The sequence below is a fragment of the Sus scrofa genome, chromosome 9 (assembly GCF_000003025.6).
Source record: "Sus scrofa isolate TJ Tabasco breed Duroc chromosome 9, Sscrofa11.1, whole genome shotgun sequence".
Taxonomy (NCBI): Eukaryota; Metazoa; Chordata; class Mammalia; order Artiodactyla; family Suidae; genus Sus; species Sus scrofa.
The window spans coordinates 68548832-68570933 of NC_010451.4; the positions used below are offsets into that span (position 1 = coordinate 68548832).

General features: G+C 40.9%; 1 protein-coding gene and 1 non-coding gene across 2 annotated transcripts; one reads left to right on the forward strand and one right to left on the reverse strand.

Moving 5' to 3' along the window:
• Positions 311-21519, reverse strand: STEAP4 (STEAP4 metalloreductase). Its single transcript, NM_001166489.1, is given in 5 exon segments — positions 311-726; positions 2635-2799; positions 4069-4596; positions 5237-5694; positions 21486-21519. Coding segments are annotated over 4 exon segments (1413 nt in total). The 5' UTR covers positions 5693-5694; positions 21486-21519; the 3' UTR covers positions 311-462.
• On the forward strand, positions 14753-14824 carry TRNAE-UUC. The gene has a single exon. It is a non-coding gene; the product is annotated as a tRNA-Glu (tRNA).

The following is a 22102-nucleotide window of genomic DNA, read 5'->3' on the forward strand; positions in this document are numbered from 1 at the left end:
ATTCCTTTTACTTCATCAGCCTTATTCTTCAGACATATCTGTTAAAGCCTTTAGCAGCAGCTACCCTCTTACTGTTTTCTCTTTCACTCTACTCAGTCCTTGTGCCCGAGAAGGAAGTTGCAAATACTTCCCCTGGATTTTGCAAAACATTAGGTCATGCATGTTGCCCACAACAAAGAAGCTTGTTGGTATGAAATCACAAAGCTAGGATTAATGTGAAATCAAAAAACTATGACAAAATCATGATCTCCCCCCGCCCCCCGCCGGAGGCAGGGACTAGCCCTGATTCATTACAGCCCCGAGATAAACTGGTGTCCACTTCTCAAAGCCATGTGTGATTTCTTTCTTGGTTCACAACCTTCACGCCATGGAGGGAGAAAAGTACTTTCTTGACTGTCCCCGTCATTCTTCTCTGAACGTAGGACACCACAGTTCAGAAATTTGGGTGAACTGAACCTTGCTTTAAAGATCTGTTTTTCCATTGAGGGCCGATTCCAAGAATTTGGGGTTCCTTTCCCAGCCCTGGCGGATCCGGGTGAGGGGCTTGTCTATACACGGCAGGATGAGGATGAACTTGACCACCAGCAGGGTGCAAGGGATGATCAGCGCTATCACGTAGGCTGACGGAAGACACCACTTGAGGGTCGAGGGATCAAGGAATCTCCTCCCGCCGTACACAAGGGTATGGGCTGTGCACAAGATCAGGGTCAAATAGCCCAGTTTGGACTATAAGCAAGAAACAAAAACAAAAACATATACCTTAACATAGTATTGAAACAGTGGAAAACAGTGAAAGGTACTTGTCAACAGCCACAGGCCTTTGAAACCTGTAACATTTAGAATGCTGCTGTGTATATTGGCTCCTTCAGGATGATCAGTATTTCATTTTTTTTTTTTTAATGTTTACACATGACATGATGGTTTCATCTTAACCTGACTGGATGAGAAAATTTCCCAGGGGTAAATTCTTTAGTTAGAATAAATAATGTACCTCTTCTTCAATGGGAAAATGCTTGCCTGGATCACCTTTGCTAGAGGCCTGATATGTTCTCAAGAAGCACCACATTTTTTTTCTTTTTTTTTTTTTAAAAGGAGTTTCCATCACGGCTCAGTGGAAACGAATCTGACTAGCATCCATGAGGATGCAGGTTCAATCCCTGGCCTCACTCAATGGGTTAAGTACCCAGCGTTGTTGTGGGCTGTGGTGTAGGTCACAGACGCTGCTTGGATCCCGAGTTGCTATGGCTGTTGTGTAGGCCGGCAGCTGTAGCTTGGATTCGACCCCTAGCCTGGGAACCTCCATGGGCCATGGGTGTGACCTTAAAAAGACAAAAAAAAAAGAAGCACCACATTATGCCGCTGACGAAAAGCAGATGCTCGTTAACTTCTTTTGCAATAAAGAACAATTAGCAAACTTTACTTTTGGCTGTTTGCTTGTTTTGACCTAAATCCAAAGCTCAAAGTTTATTTCCATCTTAATGTCTTTTTTTTTTTTTTTTTTTTTTTTTTTTTTTGCCATTTCTTGGGCTGTTCCCGTGGCATATGGAGGTTCCCAGGCTAGGGGCTGAATTGGAGCTGTAGCCACCAGCCTATGCCAGAGCCACAGCAATGCGGGATCCGATCTGCGTCTGCAACCCACACCACAGCTCACGGCAATGCCGGATCCTTAACCCACTGAGCAAGGCCAGGGATCGAACCTGCAACCTCATGGTTCCTAGTCGGATTCATTTCCATTGAGCCACAATGGGAACTCCCCATCTTAATATCTTGAATGAAGGTGTAAATATGAGAACATGTTGACTGCACTTATTCCTGGGGAGAAACTGTAAGACTTTTGAGATTCAAATAGTTCTATAAAGTTCAAATCTAGTTTCAGTTACTAATGGTCTGTTCATTTTTACTGGTTCACAAGGAACATCAGAGGATCATCTGGAGGGCTTGTAAAAACAAGCTGCAGGGTCACACCCCGGAATTTCTGATTCTCTTAGCTCTGGGTGGAGCCAGGGGATTTCTGTATCTAATAAGACGCCAGGTGCTGCTGTTGCTAGTGGTCCAGGTACCACCCTTTGCAGACCACTGGTCTATAAAATTAATTACTAACTGCCTTTAATGAAGCACCCGGAGGCTGATGTATTGAAACACCGATTTTCCTCTCTTCCAGGCCAGCACTGGATCGGGTATGATGGCAGTCTAGCATATCTTGCCGTGAAGGTTTAAAGGTTATTTCATTATATGCCTTTTCAGATCACCAAGTCCATATTCTAAAATTGATTTTCAGAAGTAGAAATTTCGTCTTTGGGTTTCTCTCCACCCTGCACTTACTACATCTCCACACACACGGTGTAGTATTTGTGGGTGCTTTTCGCTTTGTACTCTTAGCTGTGGCTCTGGGGAGTGATCAGGGGCCTTGGCAAAGGGATGCCTTGGTAAGAAATCAGCCATTATGGGATCTGCCTTTTTGTACCAGAGTTTAGCATTTTCTGATTTGAACTTGTTTCAGTTGCTATTTTTATGAGATTGCCAGGGAAGTTATGGAGCAAAAGAATAATTTATGCAGGGTACGAGAGAAAAATGAGACTCTGTGTACAGCCAGAATAGTTTGCAATAAAGTGGATTAAACTGTGAAGTCCTTACCTGGACAAATCGGAACTCTCTCCAGTTGACCATGTTGCTGACTGATGGCAAGGAAGTGATTCCCAAGAGTACAAACAGGAAAAATCCAAGGATTCCCAGGGCTAAATAGGAATCGCTGAGCCAGGCAGTAGAGATAATAAATGGATTTTCTTTCTTGGCTATTGCCTAAGAAAAATTATAAGAATTTTTTTTTTAATTCCATTTTTTACAAAGTGCCCACATTTTAAGGGGATCAAAAAATACCTCTGCATGGTTTCTTTGCTCAAGGCAAGTTGTGTAACACTTTGTAATAATCAGTGAAACATAATTGTAGAGAAAAATACACTTAAATATAATATTTTTGGTAGAAAAAGTCATTGATTCTGTTGGGATGTTATTATGACAGTTGACTCTAGGAGTTGTGTAGGAAGCTTTAATGGACCCTACAAATTCTAAAACAAAGTAAATATTTACTTAAACCTTCTTTACCATATGGCTTCTCTTTCCCCAAGCAGAAATTGATGTTCTCAAACAATTACATCAGGATTCTGTTTTCCTACTTTATATGCTGATGAGCCACACTCATGAATTTTGGGTTCTTTCATGTTTATTATGTGGTAATATAGCATCAAGCCTGTCATGCTACAGATTGAGAGAAATCTGGCCCCTGCAACAGGACTCTTACCCAAGCACTTCCCATGTATTTGTTAGCGATGTAGAGAAATTCACAGACACATCAACCATGAATTATTGACACATAAACTTTGAGACTGCAATGAGATTGATCAAAATCAATTATTTCCAAACTAGAGCTGATGTGGAAAACTTCCCCTGGGACTTTAAGACCCCTCAGGTGATGCTCTCTGAATTTTTTGACCATGCAGAAAATGATATTTGTCGTTTGCTCAGAATCGTTGAATTTTCCAGTAACTGAGGACAAGTTCCCACAAGTCCAGCACTAATGGAGTTATAAGCACCCTTTTACGAATTTGTTTACATTCCTGTGACACATGGTTGGGGACACTCGTAGATGGTGAGTTCTGACTTCCCAAAGGAAGTAACACGCATAAAAATAGAAGCTTGAAAACACATTGGTTTACATTTATGGATGTAATTCAAGTAGGTGTCATTAGGTTTTCCCGAGTCCCCAAATCTGACAAGTTTGTGAGTATCCCAGCGAATCCTGGGAGCACAGATCTGCACCTGCATTGACCTGGGGATGTAACTTTCACTCTCAATAGTGGTATGAGATCCAACTGGATTCATTAAAAAACAACCATCCCCCCCCCGAAACAAACATGAGGTGTCTAATTGTAGTTATTTTTTAAAATAAAGCTGCTTAGAAGAATGATTTTCTGTAACTATAAAATGGAATATGGTGCAGCAAGATTCCTCTTGGATTTAAAGAGTGGGGGAATAAGAGAGATGAATGAAGAGAGATGAAGAGAGACTTACCTGGACAACGGTTCTGTTGTTCATTCTCCATCGTACGTAATAACGAATAGGAATCACAAGTGTGTAGAGGACGTGAAGGAAGGCAAATCCCAAGGCTACCAAGCCAAGCTGCTTTCTGCAGAGCATCCAGTGGTCAAGCCAGTCTGGAAATCGGCGGTATTTTGTACCTCGGTACAGCTGCAGAATGGCAGCAAGAACACCAGGGAGGTAAACCAAGGCAAGCAGTGTGAGTGCTGTGTTTGGAAAGATATGATTGGGAATGGAAATAGCCAGGCGAAATGTATTATCTTTTCTTTCATACACATAAGGGTAGATTACATCTCTTATTACACTGTAGAAAAAGAAGAAGACACACAGAACAGCAGACAAACGGAAGGGGAACTTCCACATTGGAAATAGTTGCAGGGGGTAGTTTTCAATTTCTTTGGCTGCCATGAGAGATCCTTTATCCAACGGAGTAAGTCCAAGAGTACGAACAATATCCATCACTCTCTGCTTGGCTTTTCTGTCATTTCCGCAGACAAACACCTGGGTTAAAATAATTCATTTTGTGTTTATTCTTTCTTTAGTAATTATTTTGAAATTCTTTATAAGCACCGTGTAGAACAATGCCATAGAGTAGTTAATTACTTTTCAAACAAGGCATATTTGACAAGAGGATGTTTTAAGTGGGTACAGACATGTGGGCTAGTTAAATACCAGGGTTTCAAGTTGAGAGTGGCTTTAGGCATATCACACAGATATGATAAGACTTGGTTCTCCACAGTGTGAACAGTTGATCTTTCTTCTGTATGCATGGCTGCCATATCTTTTATGGATTGCTTTTAATCTCAACGAATAAATGGAACCTGTTTCATACAAGGTAATGGGTGTGGAAAGCATATCCATCAACAGTTTAGCTGTTATTTTCTGGTACTGACAAAAGTTCTCCAGACACTGACACCATTGGATTCCATCAAGCTAAAAGCTGAGGATGCAGAAGGTGGGAAGTACATCACTACACTTGACCACACGACTTGGTCAAATCCAAGAAAGTTATTCCTGGCACATATTAGCAGACTTAAATGTTTTCTTTTGCAGTTATCTTTTGGAATCTTTGGGGGTAAATTCCTATTAAAACATTTACTTTTTAAAGATGATTGCGTGTAAATCTATGTTTTAAACTTACCTGGCGACTTGCATCCAGCGCTCCTGACTGCAGAGCCCAGGCTGAGATAGTGTTGAATGCTTTTACTACATGGGCTCCTGGCAGCAACTGAGCGAGGTACTCTGCATTCGATTCCGGATACTGATTGATTTTGAGATTGTTGCTGACATCAACCAGTATTTTCCCATTGAGAACCTCAGTTAGGTGTGTGAGAAAATCATAATGTTCCCTGTGGACGGTTAGGATTATAATGTCAGATTTCTGGGCTGCTTCTGAGTAGTTCAAGACCTCTGCACCACTGGGCAGCAGACTGGACATCCCTGGGTTTCGACTTCCAAAAACAATAGAATAACCACACTGGAGCATTTTAAGTCCAAGTGATCTTCCAAAATCTCCAGTTCCAAAAATACAGACAGTCTCTTGCTTCTCTGAAGAAATCATGGTGAGAGGAAGTGTGTCCGTAGAGGTTTTCTCCATAACTGAAAAATAATAATGCAGATACCCAACAAAATGTGAATGTTCTGGGAAAAAAAATTAATGAGAATTTTATCCAGGAAACAGTGATCGACTGCTGTTGTTTGAATCTTCTAATGAATTATCTGAAGCATGTTCCGTACAAAATTTGGAAGGAATAACAACTGTCTTATATATTCTTTTATGAGTCTTATTTAACAAAATCTTCTACTGGATAAAGAAATGTACTAAAAACCCAAGACACTTACGGGTTGATGTCTTAAACTACGGACATGCATCACAATGATACTGCATTTATCAAACACAATTCCCAAAGTTCTCAAGAGCAAGATCTGATAGAGAAGGCACTAGAAAGGAAGTTACAGACCAATTCATTTATTTAGTATACAAAAATCCCAAATTGGGAGTTCCCATCAAGGCTCCGTGGTAATGACTAGTATCCGTGAGGATTTGGGTTCGACCCCTGGTCTCACTCCGTGGGTCAGGGATCTGCCATTGCCATGAGCTCTGGTGTCGGTCACAGAGGTGGCTCGGATCCTGTGTTGCTGTGGCTGTAGTGTAGGCCAGCAGCTACAGCTTCCATCTGACCCCTAGACTTCCATATGCCACCAGAGTGGCCTTAAAAAAAAAAGGAAAAAAAGAAAAAAAATCCCCAAATAACAATCAGAATCTAGTAACCTCTTAAGAGAAAGTGTACATTGATCAAATGGAATTGTTCTAGAATTGTAAAGATTAGTTCTGTAAACTCAATATTAGAAAATCTATTAATAGGAGTTTCTGTTGTGGCTCAGCAGTAAGGAACCTGACTAGTAACAAGGAGGGTACGGCTTTTATCCTTGGCCTTGCTTAGTGGGTTAAGTATCCAGTGTTGCTGCGAGCTGTGGTGTAGGTCGTAGATGTGGCTTGTATCTTGTGTTGCTGTGGCTGTGGCCTAGGCTGGCAACTCCAGTTCCAATATGACCCCTAGCCTGGGTACTTCCATATGCTGTACATGCGTCCCTCAGCCAATAAAAGAAAAAAAAGAAAAGAAAAGAAAATCTATTAATAGAACTCACCATATTAGAAGATTTAAGGAGAAAAATATAGCTATATTTATATATGCTAAATGGACCTATGTTAAAATTTGACGTTTATTATTAATTTATTTTATTTATTTATTTTTTAAATTATTTACCCAATTCAATTTTTCTACTGTACAGCATGATGACCCAGTTACACATACATGTTCACATTCTATTTTCACACATTATCATGCTCCATCATAAGTGACTAGACATACTTCCCAGTGCTACACAGTAGGATCTCATTGCTAATTCATTCTGAAGGCAAGAGTTTGCATCCATATTCTTGATTCATATTTAAAAATGAACAAATGGATATTTCCTTAACATATATAGTTTCATGCTTAAAAGAGAATTACTAGAAATATACCTAGTAAAGTCATAAACCAGACAAATATATATCTGCTATGATCACATTATTGTTTGGAAATTCTAACTAATACAACCAGACTGGAGAAAGAAATTAGAGATGTAGAAATTTAAAAGGGTTGCAGATGATAGAATTGCATAGTCTTCGAAAAGTCGAAGTCAACTGAAAAAATGCCACCCATATAAAAACAATTCATCGTCTTATCTGGAACCCACCTAATATCAATACTCTTCTTATATGGGAAAAAAAAAACAGTTTGAAGATTTAATAGATGAAAGGGCCCTATTCACGGCTGCAACAAATAGAATATTTAGGAATAAACTTAAGGCAATGAGATATGTACAAGATCTATTTGAAAAAAAATTTTAAATATATGTAAGACTCAGAGAAGACTCATATAAATGAAACTATATATCATACTACCAAATGGGAAGGTTCAGTTTTCTCTGATTTAAACTATAAATTCTGAAAAGTAAGGTAATAAGTGGGGGACTATTTCTATTAAACATTAAAATATTATAAAGCTAAAATAAATAAGATGGCACTGTCACAGGAATAGCAAATGTTCAGTGGAATAGAGTAAAAAAATACAGAAATGAACCTAAATATATATATATCATATATATATATATATGATCAAGATGGCAGTCCATGAGAAAAAGATGGCTTATTCAGTAGGTAATACTGTGACCGGCAAAGAGCCAATTGGGAGAAAAAAGTTAATGATAACTTACATTCCTCCCCAAGGTAAATTCAAAATATATTGAAGATTTAAACCTTTTTTTTTTTTAATGGAACTATAATAGAACAGAAGAAGCCATGGAGAATTCTTTTATAAACTTAGGGGGGAAAGGCCCTTTTCCTATATCACAAATCCTTGAAACCATTAAAGAATAAAGAGATAAATGTGATTACATAAAAATAAGTAATACCTGCAAAGCAAAAAGTCAGGGTAAGCAAAGTCAGAAGATAAGTAAATTGGGGGAAAAAAAGTATTTTTTAACAAATACAAATCAGTAAAACCAATTGTCCACTAGAAAACTGGGCAAAAGGATATGAGCTGACAGTTCATCTCAACAACTTTTCAATATAGTTAAAGATCTTTTAGTCTTACCCAAAGTACAAGGTAGGTTAAAACGGAACTGATAATAATAATTTAAAAAAAAGATCATAATAGTGTGAGGTCCATTATCAAGAGGAAGCTGAGTGATGACAGAGTGAGCCCTGGCAGTGAGGGGAGGTAAGGAGAAGGAGCAGGGGACCATGTTTGTAGGGGCTTTACTTCCTTCACACAAATGAGTTTAAAGGAAAACTCAGGGCATTTGATGTGGCATTTCAAACAGGACCTAGTGGTGAATTTTCACAAAGCTTGTAGAGCTTATGAAGCTCGTGCCTTTGTAGTAAAGTTTCAGAACTTTGTCCTTTCCATTTTAGCCTGTGGAAAACACCTGAGCTTATGGAGGGCGTGTTATCTCTATCACAAGCAGACCAGTCAGACCTTTGTACGTAGGCAGAAGTCATGGCGAAAAGAGACAAGAAATACAAGATTTTATTGCAAATCCTCAGAAACTCTGAAGAGTCGAATTAAGCACAAGAACGGAATCATTTTATAAACTAGCTGATGATTGATATCCTGAACTGTATCAGAAAAAGGCATGATCCAGGAAGGCACCTATGAAACACTACCGTGCCTTTGAAAAGTTCTTAGCAGCATCTACAAATGCAAACCAGTGTAGCAATTTATATTATATTGCTAATCAGTTAGCCACTAATTGTTAAAACTCAAACCCTCAAAACTGCTGAATGGTGCTTAATTATTCCACTTTGTAGATGCTGGTGTGTTGTAAGAATGCCAGTGTGCCTGGCTATCCCTTCACTTTCTCTCCATTCTTTATCCTAATATTTTTCCCTCTCTTGTGTTGGGACAAACATTGGAAAGCAAAATACAGATTGGACAAAGTTGTCAGTGTTCTGCAGTGAGAGAGATGATGTCTTTATTGACATTTTCTCATGTGGATCATCATTGCAGACAGAGAGTAAGCCCAGACTCTATTTTGACCATGTGGCTCTTACTTTCATTTTTTCTAAGCTGCCATGATGTATTTTTTTAATGAAGATATTGACTATATTACACTAATATTGTTTGCAGTGTGACCTCGAGTCAATTACTCAAACACTTTGTGTCTCAGTGTCGTCATCTTTAAAGTGAGAGATAAGAGAGTTCCTACTTTAGAGACATCGTGAGGATCAGATAATTAGTGTACCTTAGAGCAATTCTTGAGACATAGCAAGTACTCAACAAACTTGTTAATAAAGTATGTAATACACTGTAATTATCTAATTAATATAGTAATTATATAAATTCTATAAATTAAGGATTAATCATGCTTCTATAACTGTGATTACTGGAAATACATAAAGTTTATCTGAAATAGCACTCAGTAATTCTCGAGAAGCTTCTGCTTTCCCTACTTATTTCTTATAAATAAAACCCTATGTGAAAGGGCTTCAGAGCATATGAATTTATCAAAACACAGACGTAAAATCAGTTCAAGTGTGAATTTCTCTTGTTTGTAATTCTTTCACATTTTATTTCAGTATTTCCCTCTTAAACTGACACTTAGCAATCCAATATAACACCCTTGGGCCATTACCCCAACCATTAAAATTTATTTTCACGCAAATCTTCAGAAACATCACTGAGCGAATTGAAGATACAAAACCAGTGAGGAGATATTAAAATATCACTGGCGGGGGTCATAGAAAGGGGTTTATTTATTCCATTTGGCAGTTAGTTGCTCCCCATCAAGTTATAGAAGTTCAAAGGCGTTCATATAGAAGTTCATTGCGTTGCGTGCATCTTGAATTCTGCTTCAAATCCCCCTGGTTCAACTTCCAGTCCTTGGGTAACAACTGAACTCTGCTTGGTTTCTACTGCCTAACAGAGGCTTACTTTTGGCTCTAGATCTTTTATCTCTTGATTTTTGTCCTGAGCTTCTCTGATCCTGTGCCTGTTTGGCACTCAGACATGTGGAGCCCATGGCCCCATCATAGCCCAATGGGGGACAGGACTCCACGGACAAGTGCTTCTACTGTCATCTTCTGGAACACAGCTCTGACATATTTCATAAGGCTCTTCTGAAAGATCCAGAGGCATAGAGCACCACTCATCTCAGCAGTGGCCAGCTCGATGGGCTCTTGTCCTGCCTTTCCTGTGTTCCCTGGGTTAGGCCCCTTGCCCCTCACCCTTGCTCCCTGGAATCACTTCCAGGATAAACTGTCTTCACACAAGCCTCTGCTTGTAAATCGACCCAGGATAATACAATATTTAATTATTTTATGTTTTCAGTGGTAAAAGAAGGATGATTTGACCTTAAGTTGCCATAACTGGCAAGATGAAATAACATGTAAAAATTAAAAAGTTAGTTAACTCTTTGAAAGAATTTGATTCTGAGCTCTGGGAAAAATGTCCTAATAATAAGAGTTCATAAAAATGGGAAGTATGAAATTGGATTGTGATGATCATTGTACAACTACAAATGTAATAAATTCATTGAGCGATTTAAAAAAAAAAAGGGATGTATGCACACTCTAAACCACAAGGAAGGTCTAGTTGAGGGTATATTTTATGGTAAGTACTAGGGGAAAAAGGAAGTTATACCCATTTCAGAGTATCTGTACCTGAAAACAGCTCCCATGTATAAACATGGATTTATGGAGGCAGTTAGGTCTCAAAGAGTTTAAAAAAAAAAAAAAACAACAAAACTTTCCTAATCTTATTTTACACATAAATGTATGAAATAAAGCAAATAGGAAAGGTGGAATTAGGAAGCAGAGTTATAAAGGGAGAGATGGGTTTGATAGTTAAAACATAGCATAGTCGTCACCTCTCCTTCCTTCAGCTCTTTACAAACCTCGCTTATGTGACAGGAAACAAAAAAGAACATCCTCTGGTCTGGAAAATCTCCAGGACTCATTTTTGCCTCTTACGGGGGCATCTCCCAGAAAGGCTCTTTGAGAGGAGGACTGAGACAGGTGAAACGATCCCACGAGAGTGTTTATGTAGAGACTGGCAACCAGAGACACCATGCAAATAAAGGTGGCCGAGGGCTGTGGGAGCAGCTGCCACGACGAAGCTTGTGTGTGTGTTGTGTGTGTGTGTGTGATGAGAGAACACATGGTGTGTGTCACGTCCAGTCTCACCCACCATCCCCCTCTGCCTGTGGATCCCGCCCCTGGGCTCTGAGGCAGCCTTCCTCTGGGTGGTCCCAACAGGGCATCCCACCAGGATATTAGGGCCAGCCTGGATTGTATTTTACTTCTCTCACCTCGCAGAGGTCAGAGGTCAGAGGGACCCAGAACAGTTTCTGCTTTGGAGGATTCTAGGATATTAAAAACATGGAACATCCAAATGGGATAAAAATACTCACATTTCACATGCTGATATGTACCAAATTAATGTTATCAGCAAAACAAAAAACAAACAAAAAAAAAACGCTTTGGAGTTGCCTGGTGGCTCAATGGGTTAAGGATTTGGTGTTATCACTGCTGTGGCTTGGGTCCCTGCTGTGGTGCAGGTTTGACCTCTGCCCACATGCTGAGGGCATGGCCAAAAGAAAAAAAAATCTTTTTGTGTGAAATAATCATAGATTCGAGGGAGGTTTAGAGGTAGGACACATGGTTCCTGTGTTTCCTTTCCCATTTCTTCCAGTGCTTACATTTTACACAGAGGACAGTAGCCAAACTGGGAAGCTGACATCACAGCATTGGGTGTGTATAATTCTGTGTCATTTCGTCCCATGTGGAGATTCCTGTACCCACTACTGCAAGCAGGACGCAGAACTATTCCATCACCTGCCCTTTATAGTCACATTATCTGCTTCCCTGAACCTCTGGGAGTCGTTAATCTGTTCTCTAACTCTATAATTTTTTATCATTTAGAGAATGTTATATAAATGAAATCAGACCAAATGTAACCTTTTCATATTGGCTTTTTTTTCAGTTAGCATAATGCCCTTGAGATCCATCCAAGTTGGTGGGTGTGATCAGTAGTTCATTCCTTTTTTAGTGCTGAGGCCAGGGTATGGACTTCATCTGCTTACTCTATTTGGATGTCCTGTTTGGAAATGTCAGAATAGCATTAAAATAATTGCTTATTTTATTATTATTATTATTATTATTATTATTATTATTTTGTCTTTTTAGGGCCACACCTGCAGCATATGGAAGTTCCTGGGCTAGGGGTCAAATTGGATGTGTAGCTGTAGCTGCCAGCCACAGCCACAGCCATAGCAATACCAGATCCAAGCTGCATCTGTGACCTATACCACAGCTCACAGCCACACCAGATCCCTGACCCACTGAGAGGGGCCAGGGATCAAACCTGCATCCTCACAGATTCTAGTCAGGTCCGTTAATTACTGAGCTATGAAGGGAACTCCAATAATTGCACATTTTAAGTGCTTTTACTTAAAGAATCAGTGCTAGTAAATGCTAGGGCACCACCTCCTGAGATTCTGAATCAATTGTTCTGAGACAACATCTGTATTTTTTAAAAACCAAACTGGGAGTTCTTGTTGTTGCTTGGCAGGTTAAGAACTCAACATAGTGTCCATGAGGCCCGGCATTGCCACAAGCTGCAGTTGCAGGTTGCAGCTCAGATTCAGTGTTGCCCTGGTTGTGGTGTAGACCTCAGCTGCACCTCTGATTTGACCCCTAGGCTAGGAACATCTATATGCCTTGGGGCAGGTGCAGCCTTAAAAAGAATAAAAACAAACAAACAAACCCCAAAAACCAAACCAATCAGTTCTAAAGAGCATCCAGGGCTGAGAACTGCTGGGGATGGGAAGAGAGTGGGTATCTTTTTTGGAGAGGGATGGTGGGAGGGGAAGAGCAGAGGGAGAACTGGCTGTTGATGAGCTCATCAGGGGTGGCAGAAACATTTCACCTGATTTACAATTTCTTCCTCGAAGTCATCATTGGCTGGATCGAAAGCCTAGAATTCCTATTTTTATGAAAACTGGAGGCAAAAGCAAATGTGCAGACCCCTCAAGGGAGAGAGCAAGGGATGCCAGACTCCAGACGTGGAGGGCTCTGCTCTGTAACTCGCTCGAGGAAACTGATGTGTTGTCTTCCAAGGGCTACAAGTTAGAGTTTGATCCAATCCACCCAGGCATCCACGACGATGCTCCTTCCTAGCAACCCTCACATGGTGCCATAGAGCAGCAGCTCCTTTACACTGGGATGAAACCAGTATTACAGCCATTCCGCCCCATTCCCCGTTTGAGAATTCAGCTTTGCGTTCTGAAGTGACTGTCCCCACAATCCTCCTCTCTCCACTCCAACAGTGCTGCAGCACACAAAGCCAGTGATCCGGCTTGATACATCCCCGGGAGTATGAATACAAATAACTTTCAAACTCTATGAGAAGTGACAGGAGTTTTCATTTTAATTTGATGCCTGTAAACAGGGATTTTCTCCCCCTCCTTTCTGTTTTATTATTCCTTCTGAGTTTCAACCTGAAAGCCTAGGATGGCTTGACAACATCTTTGTAATGAGCTGAAGCTCATCAATCAAATATTTCCTTTCATCACAAGGCACGGGGGGTGGGAGAGGGAGTTTGGCAATGGGACCAGACTTCCTGCGATTCAGTACATTTGTTTTAATAGATCCCAGGGACAAATGAATAAAAAAATTAAAAATGTAAAACCTTACAATAATACATGAACCCATCCAATTTATTCACTGAGCTATTTCTGTATTTAGTGAGATCAAGGCTCTTTAGGGAAAGCAAACATGCTCACACTTAAACACATATTCTTTTACTGACAGGTATATATCATTGCAGCAAAATCAGAAGCTTTTGGTTTAAAAAGGCCACTGATTGCAATTATAAAAAAATTAATGTGCCTCTAATCAATGAATTTTTCTAATTTTTTGACAGTTCGATCTTCTTCAGACTGTATATGTTATTTGAAAATATAATAGTACTTTAATTTATTTGTTTGTTTGTTTTGCTTTTTAGGGACACACCCATGGCATATGGAAGTTCCCGGGCTAGGGATCAAATCAGAGCTGTAGCCGTCTGCCTATGCCAGAGCTGCAGCAATGCAGGATCCAAGCTATGTCTGTGACCTATACCACAGCTCCCTGCAACACTGGATCCTTAACCTACTGAGCGAGGCCAGGGATCAAACCAGTGTCCTTATGAATACTAGTCAGTTTTGTTACCACTGAGACACAACAGGAACTCCGCATTTTTTATTTTAGCTGGTTGTTAGAAGTAGCTCTGTTGGTAACAGGCATAAACTAACACAAATCTATCACTAAAAGCTCTTAAACTGGGGAGTTTCTATTGTGGCTCAGCATGTTCAAAACCCACCATAGTGTCCATGAGGATGAGGGTTCTGGCCTCGAATGAATCAGTGGGTTATGGATCTAGCATAGGTCACAGATGCAACTGGACTGATGCAGCTCTGGTGGATTTGACCCCTAGCCTGTAAATTTCTATATGCTGCAGCTTCAACCTTAAAAAAGCAAAAAAAAAAAAAAAAAGCAAATAAAGAAACTACTTCAGGTTGGTTGCTGAAAAACTCAGTTCTTTTTCGAGAAAATATTATGTATCTGGGAAGTTCCCTGGTGGTTTAGTGGTTAGGACTCAGTGCTTTCACCACTGTGGCCCAGGTTCAATCCCTGGCCTGGGAACTGAGATCCCACCACATAAAGCTGCTACACACCATGGCCAAACAAACAAACAAACAAAAAATACATGCCATTAAAATATTATCTATCCCTAGGAGTTCCCAATGTGGTGCAGCAGAAACAACCATGAGGTTGTGGGTTTGACCCCTGGCCTCGCTCACTGGGTTAAGGATCTGGCGTTGCTGTGAGCTGTGGTGTAGGTCACAGACATTGCTGTGGCTGTGGTGTAGGCCGGCAGCTATAGCTCCAATTGGACCCCTAGCCTGGGAACCTCCATATGCCGTGGGCGCAGCCCTAAAAAAAAATATATATATATAATACCTATCCCATAGCATCCTGATTTACTGATGATTCCTTTTTATGCTAGCCAACAGAATGACACAAATGACATAACTAAATATAACCTTTACACTAATATTCTACAGGGATGTATATTTCCACATGAATTGCTAATAAGTAAAACTAGCTATGACATGCTGCAACTAAAATGATCTGTCAGTTAACATTTCACTACCACCCAATGAATTACCCGGAGAGCAAGGTAATGCATATCTATATTATTTATTTTAATTATATTTTAGGAGCAATTTAATTTATTTTTAGTATCAGTTCTTTGGTGAAATTCAATTAAAATCTTTTTAATACACTGTTTTCACATTTAGATCTCAGCTGCATCTGTCAAGATAAATGAAGGTTGTTTCATGAGTCCCTGACCAACAATTTCATCATGTGGGTTCATTACCCCCTATCTAGGCTGGTTTGTCCATTCAGTTAAAGCCTGGGGCTCATGACAGCAAGGTCAGGAATTCAGTCATGTCTCAGTTAATTTACCTTGACCTCTGTTCCCATTCTAAATCCTGAACAACTTCTTACAAAATCTATCTTTCACCAAAGATTCAGGGTGAGGATCAGGACCTGGATTGGCACCATCAGAAAACAACAATCTCCCAGACTGGGTGGCATTTGGCTCACACACACTGCAGGAGCATTTGCTCACTGGGTAATCTGGTGATCACAAAAATCCACTGAATATTTGATGTCAATTATGGGTTTTGCTTTTCTAAGACTTATTATACTCAGATATTTAGGAAGTGATTTGATCATTTCAGTTTTGAATTTGTTTAAATAAATTTCCTATGAATAGTATGTATATTCACCTTGAATTATTTCACTAGGAATGATTTCAATATTGATAACGATCAGTTTGGAGGTAGAGCAGTTTTGCTGTGGATCTGATCCTGCCCCCCCCACCCCCGCCCTGCTGATGGGTTAACTCCAATCTGCCTCAAAGTATCTCCTTGCCATTTTTAGAAATCTCCTGAGGGAGTTCTCATGTCCTTTACATAGTCTCCCTCATCTTTTTTGGGGTACCATTTTCTTCCCTTTCTACTTTAGCTCTGGAAGCAAGGACTCCCAATGGCCAGAGTATCTCCTGCGTTTGCCAGAGCATGATCTGGCCTTGCTGCTCTTCCATTTCTTACCCCAGGAGAGAAAGTGCCCTTGAAGCTCCTTCCTTTCCTATCTTATGCTCTGATGTACAAGCCTGAGAGCAGTACTGGTTGGCAGATATATTTTAGTGAAACAGCTCTTCCTTTTTAATTCCTAGGGTGATTTTTTTTTTCTTTTCCCTGTCTTTTTAGGAAGGGAACTTCCAAGGCATATGGAAGTTCCCAGGCTAGGGGTCAAATCGGAGCTGCAGCTGCTGGCCTACGCCACAGCCACAACGACATGGGATCTGAGCTTCATCTGTGACCTACACCACAGCTCACAGCAACCCCAGATCCCCTACCCACTGAACGAGGCCAGGAATCGAACCTGCAACCTTATGGATACTAGTTGGATTCACTTCTGCTGCACCACCATGGGAACTCCAATTCTAGGTGTTTAATCTCAGCTCTTTTTTAGTTCTGTGGCCAGAGTCAGCTTGTCAGCTGAGAGCTTGAAATCAGTCATGGTGGGAGTTTTCATATCCTGGAAATCAGCAAATGCTACAGTTCAGGATACAGTTTTTTTTCCCCCCTTAGAGAGTCATTTATCCAGCACATCATGGGCTTTTTTCTCTGACTCTCATCCCCTTTCCCCAGACTCTGCCTGTGAGCAAGGAAATGGGAAAATACTTGGACTGATGGATGATACATGTTTCCAGCTCTGATCTGCACTTTAGGCCTAAACCTCTCTCTCTTTTGGAACCTCCTTTCTCAAAAGGCTCCTAAGTCCTTAATGAAAACAGAATTCATGCAGCTCCTCTACCCTGGCAAAGGTCCCAGGCCCTCTCCAACCCACACATGGAGTTAACATGAATCTGGCTCTAAACCTGATGTGCTGTGGGATGGAAATCCTGTGAAATTGGATTGTGATGATCACTATACAACTACAGATGTGATTGAAAAAAAAAAAAAAAACAGGAGTTCCCGTCGTGGCGCAGTGGTTAACGAATCCGGCTAGGAACCATGAGGTTGTGGGTTCGGTCCCTGCCCTTGCTCAGTGGGTTAACGATCCGGCGTTGCCGTGAGCTGTGGTGTAGGTTGCAGACGCGGCTCGGATCCCGCATTGCTGCGGCTCTGGCAAGGCCGTGGCTACAGCTCCGATTCGACCCCTGGCCTGGGAACCTCCATATGCCGCGGGAGCGGCCCAAGAAATAGCAACAACAACAACAACAAAAAGGACAAAAACAAAAAACAAAAAACCTGATGTGCTAACTCTTGGTTCCCAGGGGAGATAGATACAAAGACCTCTATTGTGGACCATCATCCCCAAATATATGGCTTGTGCATCAAAATTTTCCAGATGTGCATCAAAAAGGGAGGGGAAAAAAAAGCACACTTTAGGATTTGACTCTAGGGTAACCAGTGGTACACTTTTGTTATTAACTTCAGTGAACCATTTGCCAACTTGCTAATTGCTTTCTCCTCCACCCATGGCCCACACCATCCACGTCAGGGCAATTCAATAGAATAAAGAAATCATTTCAGTACTTGGGTACCGGAGAAGACATAACTAGAAGCATGATAACTTCTAAAACAAGTATGATTTGATCTAAGTTCTTTTGAACCATTCAGTAGGCTTCATGTCTTATGCCATGCCTTCAGGTATTAGAGAAGAGCTCAAGTGTTTTACTTAAGTTAAACTAATTAAAATCTTGAAAAATTCAATAGTCCAACTTTCATGACCTCCATTAAATGCCTTAATCGCATTATGTCACTCTTTAAAATGAATTACTCTTTAAAATGAATTAAATGCCAAAGTATTATAGTTACAAATTTATTATGAACCTTACCCTATATAGCAACATAATTAGGGTTACTAAAATTAAAGTTAATGAGAAGAAATACCAAGGTTTCTGCAATGCCTTTCTCCTTTTAAAAAATAGCTGTAATACTTTCCATATTCACTTTATAGATATTGCACAATACAAAGCAATCTCATGCTTCTCCCCAGGGGGCAGCTCATTGAAATCTGGACACTTTGACTCTCTTAACTAGTACAGTCCAAGGGCATCCATGCTTATAACCTACTACACCCTAATGGTCAGCCTCGTTCAAAAATAAATGTTTGTGTTACCAACAATATCTTTGTAGGACTGCGGGTTGTTGAACAAGCCTCTCTGTGCCAGGCACTGTGCTATACAAGAGAGAAGGTGATAAACTAGACTGTTCCCCAAAGTCTGTGCATGATTGTTTCAGCCAGTGTTTAACGTGGGCTCAGAGCTGTTTCTACACGCCATGCAAGGAGAAGTTTAGAAGATAGATGTACAATCGGTGTTGACAGTCCACCGTCCTATTCCCATGCTTCTCAGCACTCATTCTGTTCAGGGAAGTCCTGATTGGGACACTTGGCTCTGTGCTTGATGCCATTTTTCCCTTTGGTATCTGGAGATGATCTCCTATGTGTTCAAATAAGCCCCCTCTAGGAGGCATGGTGCGCTTTGTTGTTACATTACCTCTTAGCTTTCTTTTCATTCAGAATTATGGTTCCTGACTTTTCCAAATGACCCTTTGCACACCTTTGCCTTCCTTTGAAGATGAAAAGTGAATGTTCCTTCATCCTGACGTGGAAACTGATCATATAATCTACATTTAAAAGCAACATACTTCTCTCACAATAGCTTCTCAGAAATATGCAACCATCAAAGTGCAATACGGTAAGGCTTCTTTGCACAAGGCAGATTACACTCTTCTAGAGCATGGTGCAGAAGCATTTAGGTTAGTTTGTCATGTTCTGCCCCACTAATCCGGAAGGAAATGCTACTTTGAGTAGAACATTATATTCTTCTGCAGTGGTGTATTTCTGAAACATGATCTTCAAACACTGCAAGCGTTCTTTGTTCCTTTTTCCATAATGATTTTGGACGAAAAAAATTGCTTAGGTATGTCAGCCAAGTATGTTTTGTTATCATTCATTAATTACCCTTTAGTTATTAGTTTTATTCCTTGTAGGTCTAATCTATTCTCAACAAAAGAACAAGTGTTAATTCAAATTATTTTGGAAATCACCTAAAAGTCATCCAAAATATCATGGTAGGATGAACATATTGAATGGAATGGCTCAGAAAGTCTTCATAGTTAAATAATGGCCCATTCTCTTTGGATGTACAAAGCACAGAGTCAAACAGGTGACTTCAGAGGCCTTGTCCATGTAGACTTTATTTCTATTACTTCTGGCTTAACTACAACTTCCAAAAAAAAAAAAAAATTTCCACAAAGAAAACTTCACTATCCACAGCTAGTCCTAGATCCTTACAGTAGGAATTATAGGTAAATGTAGCTGCAGACACTTAGCAAATGAGGACAAGATCCTCTTAAGAGGACAAACCTGAAGAAACTTGCAAGGGGCCCTGGCAAATCTTTAAGTTTGAAAGGTGATTGAGTCCTTTTTTTTTCACTAGCAGTCTCTTAACCTTTTTAAGATTTTAAGAGGAAATAATTTTTCAACAGCAGTTGGCTAAAGATCCAAATGACTTCTAAAGAGAACTGGGTGGTAGGGTCATGAAACCCTGGAATGTATTTTTGAGTGTGACTTCAGAATCGAGTACTCAGGAGCCTTTCAAAAGAGAATCTATCTCCTTTTAATCATGTTATAATCTTAATTACATAATAATGGTTAATAATGGTAGAGTGACTTAGGGTGGTCCTTTAGGAGATGAGGGCATGTAGAGTAGCTGCTCAGGGTTTCTTCAGTTTTGAAATTCCATGACAAATGAATCTGTTCAGAACAAGCTCCAAGCCCAGGGTTTTCACTTTATGAACAGGCTTATAAAAATTTATCTGGTTACTTCTAACAACAGTTAGCAAGTTTAAGCAAGGCAGGGAGCTGGAAGTTAGTCTCAAGTCAGGGGTCAGGCCTGGAACCTGCTGGTTTCTGAACCTTAAGTTGCTGGGTGAACTTCAGCAGCACCATAAAGGTTGCCAGATGGAGAGAGTGCTCTGACCCAATTTCTCTATACACCTGTTCTGTTTCTTTTACAACCTTGAAGCCTGATCAATAGGGAGTGCTCCATCCTGTTTTCTGGACTGGCAATGTTTGCCATGCAGGTAGAATTTCACACCTTGCTAAATCAGAGCATTCTGAAAAAACTCGGGGCCTTGCAAAAGGCCATATCTCAAGCAAGTTACTGCTTCAAATAAATGTGCCATTTTATAAAATTAAATCTACTGTATCAGGAAAAAAAAAAGGGTTCTTTCATGTGAGTGACATTTATAAGACTGCCACTTATAGGGAATGGGACATGCTCCCATAGCAAGGCTGAGGAATTGGGTTGGAAAGCTGAGGGTGTTCTCAGAATGATAAATGTGGTGGAAGGCGAAGATGCTCAAGTGAGAAGGCGCTGTCTCTCCACAGCTGGGTAGCTTCACTATAAAAGTAAAACCTACATTATTATGAAAAAAGTAATTACTTGGTTACACTTAGAGCATGGATGAAATTTGCAATGTATTTCAAACCTCCTCAGTCGTGGATTTTCACCTTGTTAGAGTTGGGCTTTGTGGCTGCTCTGGTCTGACAGCCTTGTATTTTACATGTGTGAAAACTGAGGCTGAGGTGGAGAGCTGATGAGAACTAGGAACAGAGTTCTTCAACCCACCCATCCCTCCCCTCGTCTCCCTCCATTTCGCTTTCTCTCATACCGGTCATCTTCTAAAGAAAGTTCCTAAATTACTATCCACAGGAAAAAAAAAAAACAAACACTTTCCAGGTGACTCTGGACAAACAGGGAACCCGAGCTTTATTTACTCTTCAAGATCAATTACATCCCAAACAAGTTTTCTCTGGAAAAGCAATCCATCGCTAAACTAGAGAAGGATACTGCAATCAAGATCAAGGATGGAAGGGGCTGCAGATCTCAGGACATATTTTCAGTCCTTGGTCAAGAAGCGGACTCAGATCTGAGTCCTTTATCCAGAAGTTAGATACAGTGAGGAATCCAAACCCCTAAGTCTTCCTTCTCCAGCCCCTCTGCTCTCCAGGGAAGCGAGGAGCGATAAACCTCCAGGAAGTAAGACGCTTGCTAAATCGCACACCCTTGGGGCGGCTTTGCACCTTCTTCCCAGAGCAAGCAGGTGTGAGGAGCGAGGTTCTGCAAGCGGGAGTTCGAGATGGGCAGAAACTATAAGCGAAGGGAGCCATGTGGCAAAGGTACAAGGCGACAGCCAATAGCAATGCGACCCACCTTCGGAAGAGGTACTTCCGAGACGGCTGTGGTCCAGCGCAGCAGCTGCGGGTTCGCCGAGGGCCGGGCCGGGAGGGGACGCTGCCCGGCGCTCCTGCTCTGAGCTGCGGCTGGGCTCGCCACTCTCGGTATAAGAGGCCGGAGAGCGGAGGGAGGGCCCACTAGATTGCACAAGAGAAGACGGTGAAGAAAGCGTTTCCAGGAAGAGATCGAGCTGGGAATCCCAGGCAGCAGGAGGAACCAGCAATTCCTGTACTGCCACTGCCGCTCTTGCTGGGGAGGTTGCCACTGATCTCCCCCCAGCGGGGTTTTAAGAGTTTTCCCCAGACCCCTTGGGATCTGTGTAGCCTCAGGCAGTTGAGGCTTGAAGGGGCTGAGACGGATCCCTTTCCTGAAGGAGCCAGGGGGACCGCTCTGAAGAGAGAAAAAACACCATCTGGTTTAGGTTTCTAGGCATTTCCCCCTGTGCCATAGTGTCTTAATTCAGAGTAAAAGGTAACATCTTTCTGCTATGCTTAGAACCCTTGGGTTCTTATGGGGCTGGCTTATAGCTTGGATGATCTTATTTGGACGCCTTAAACTAGGTAGAGTAAATGGTTCCCCCCCCAAAAAAAAAA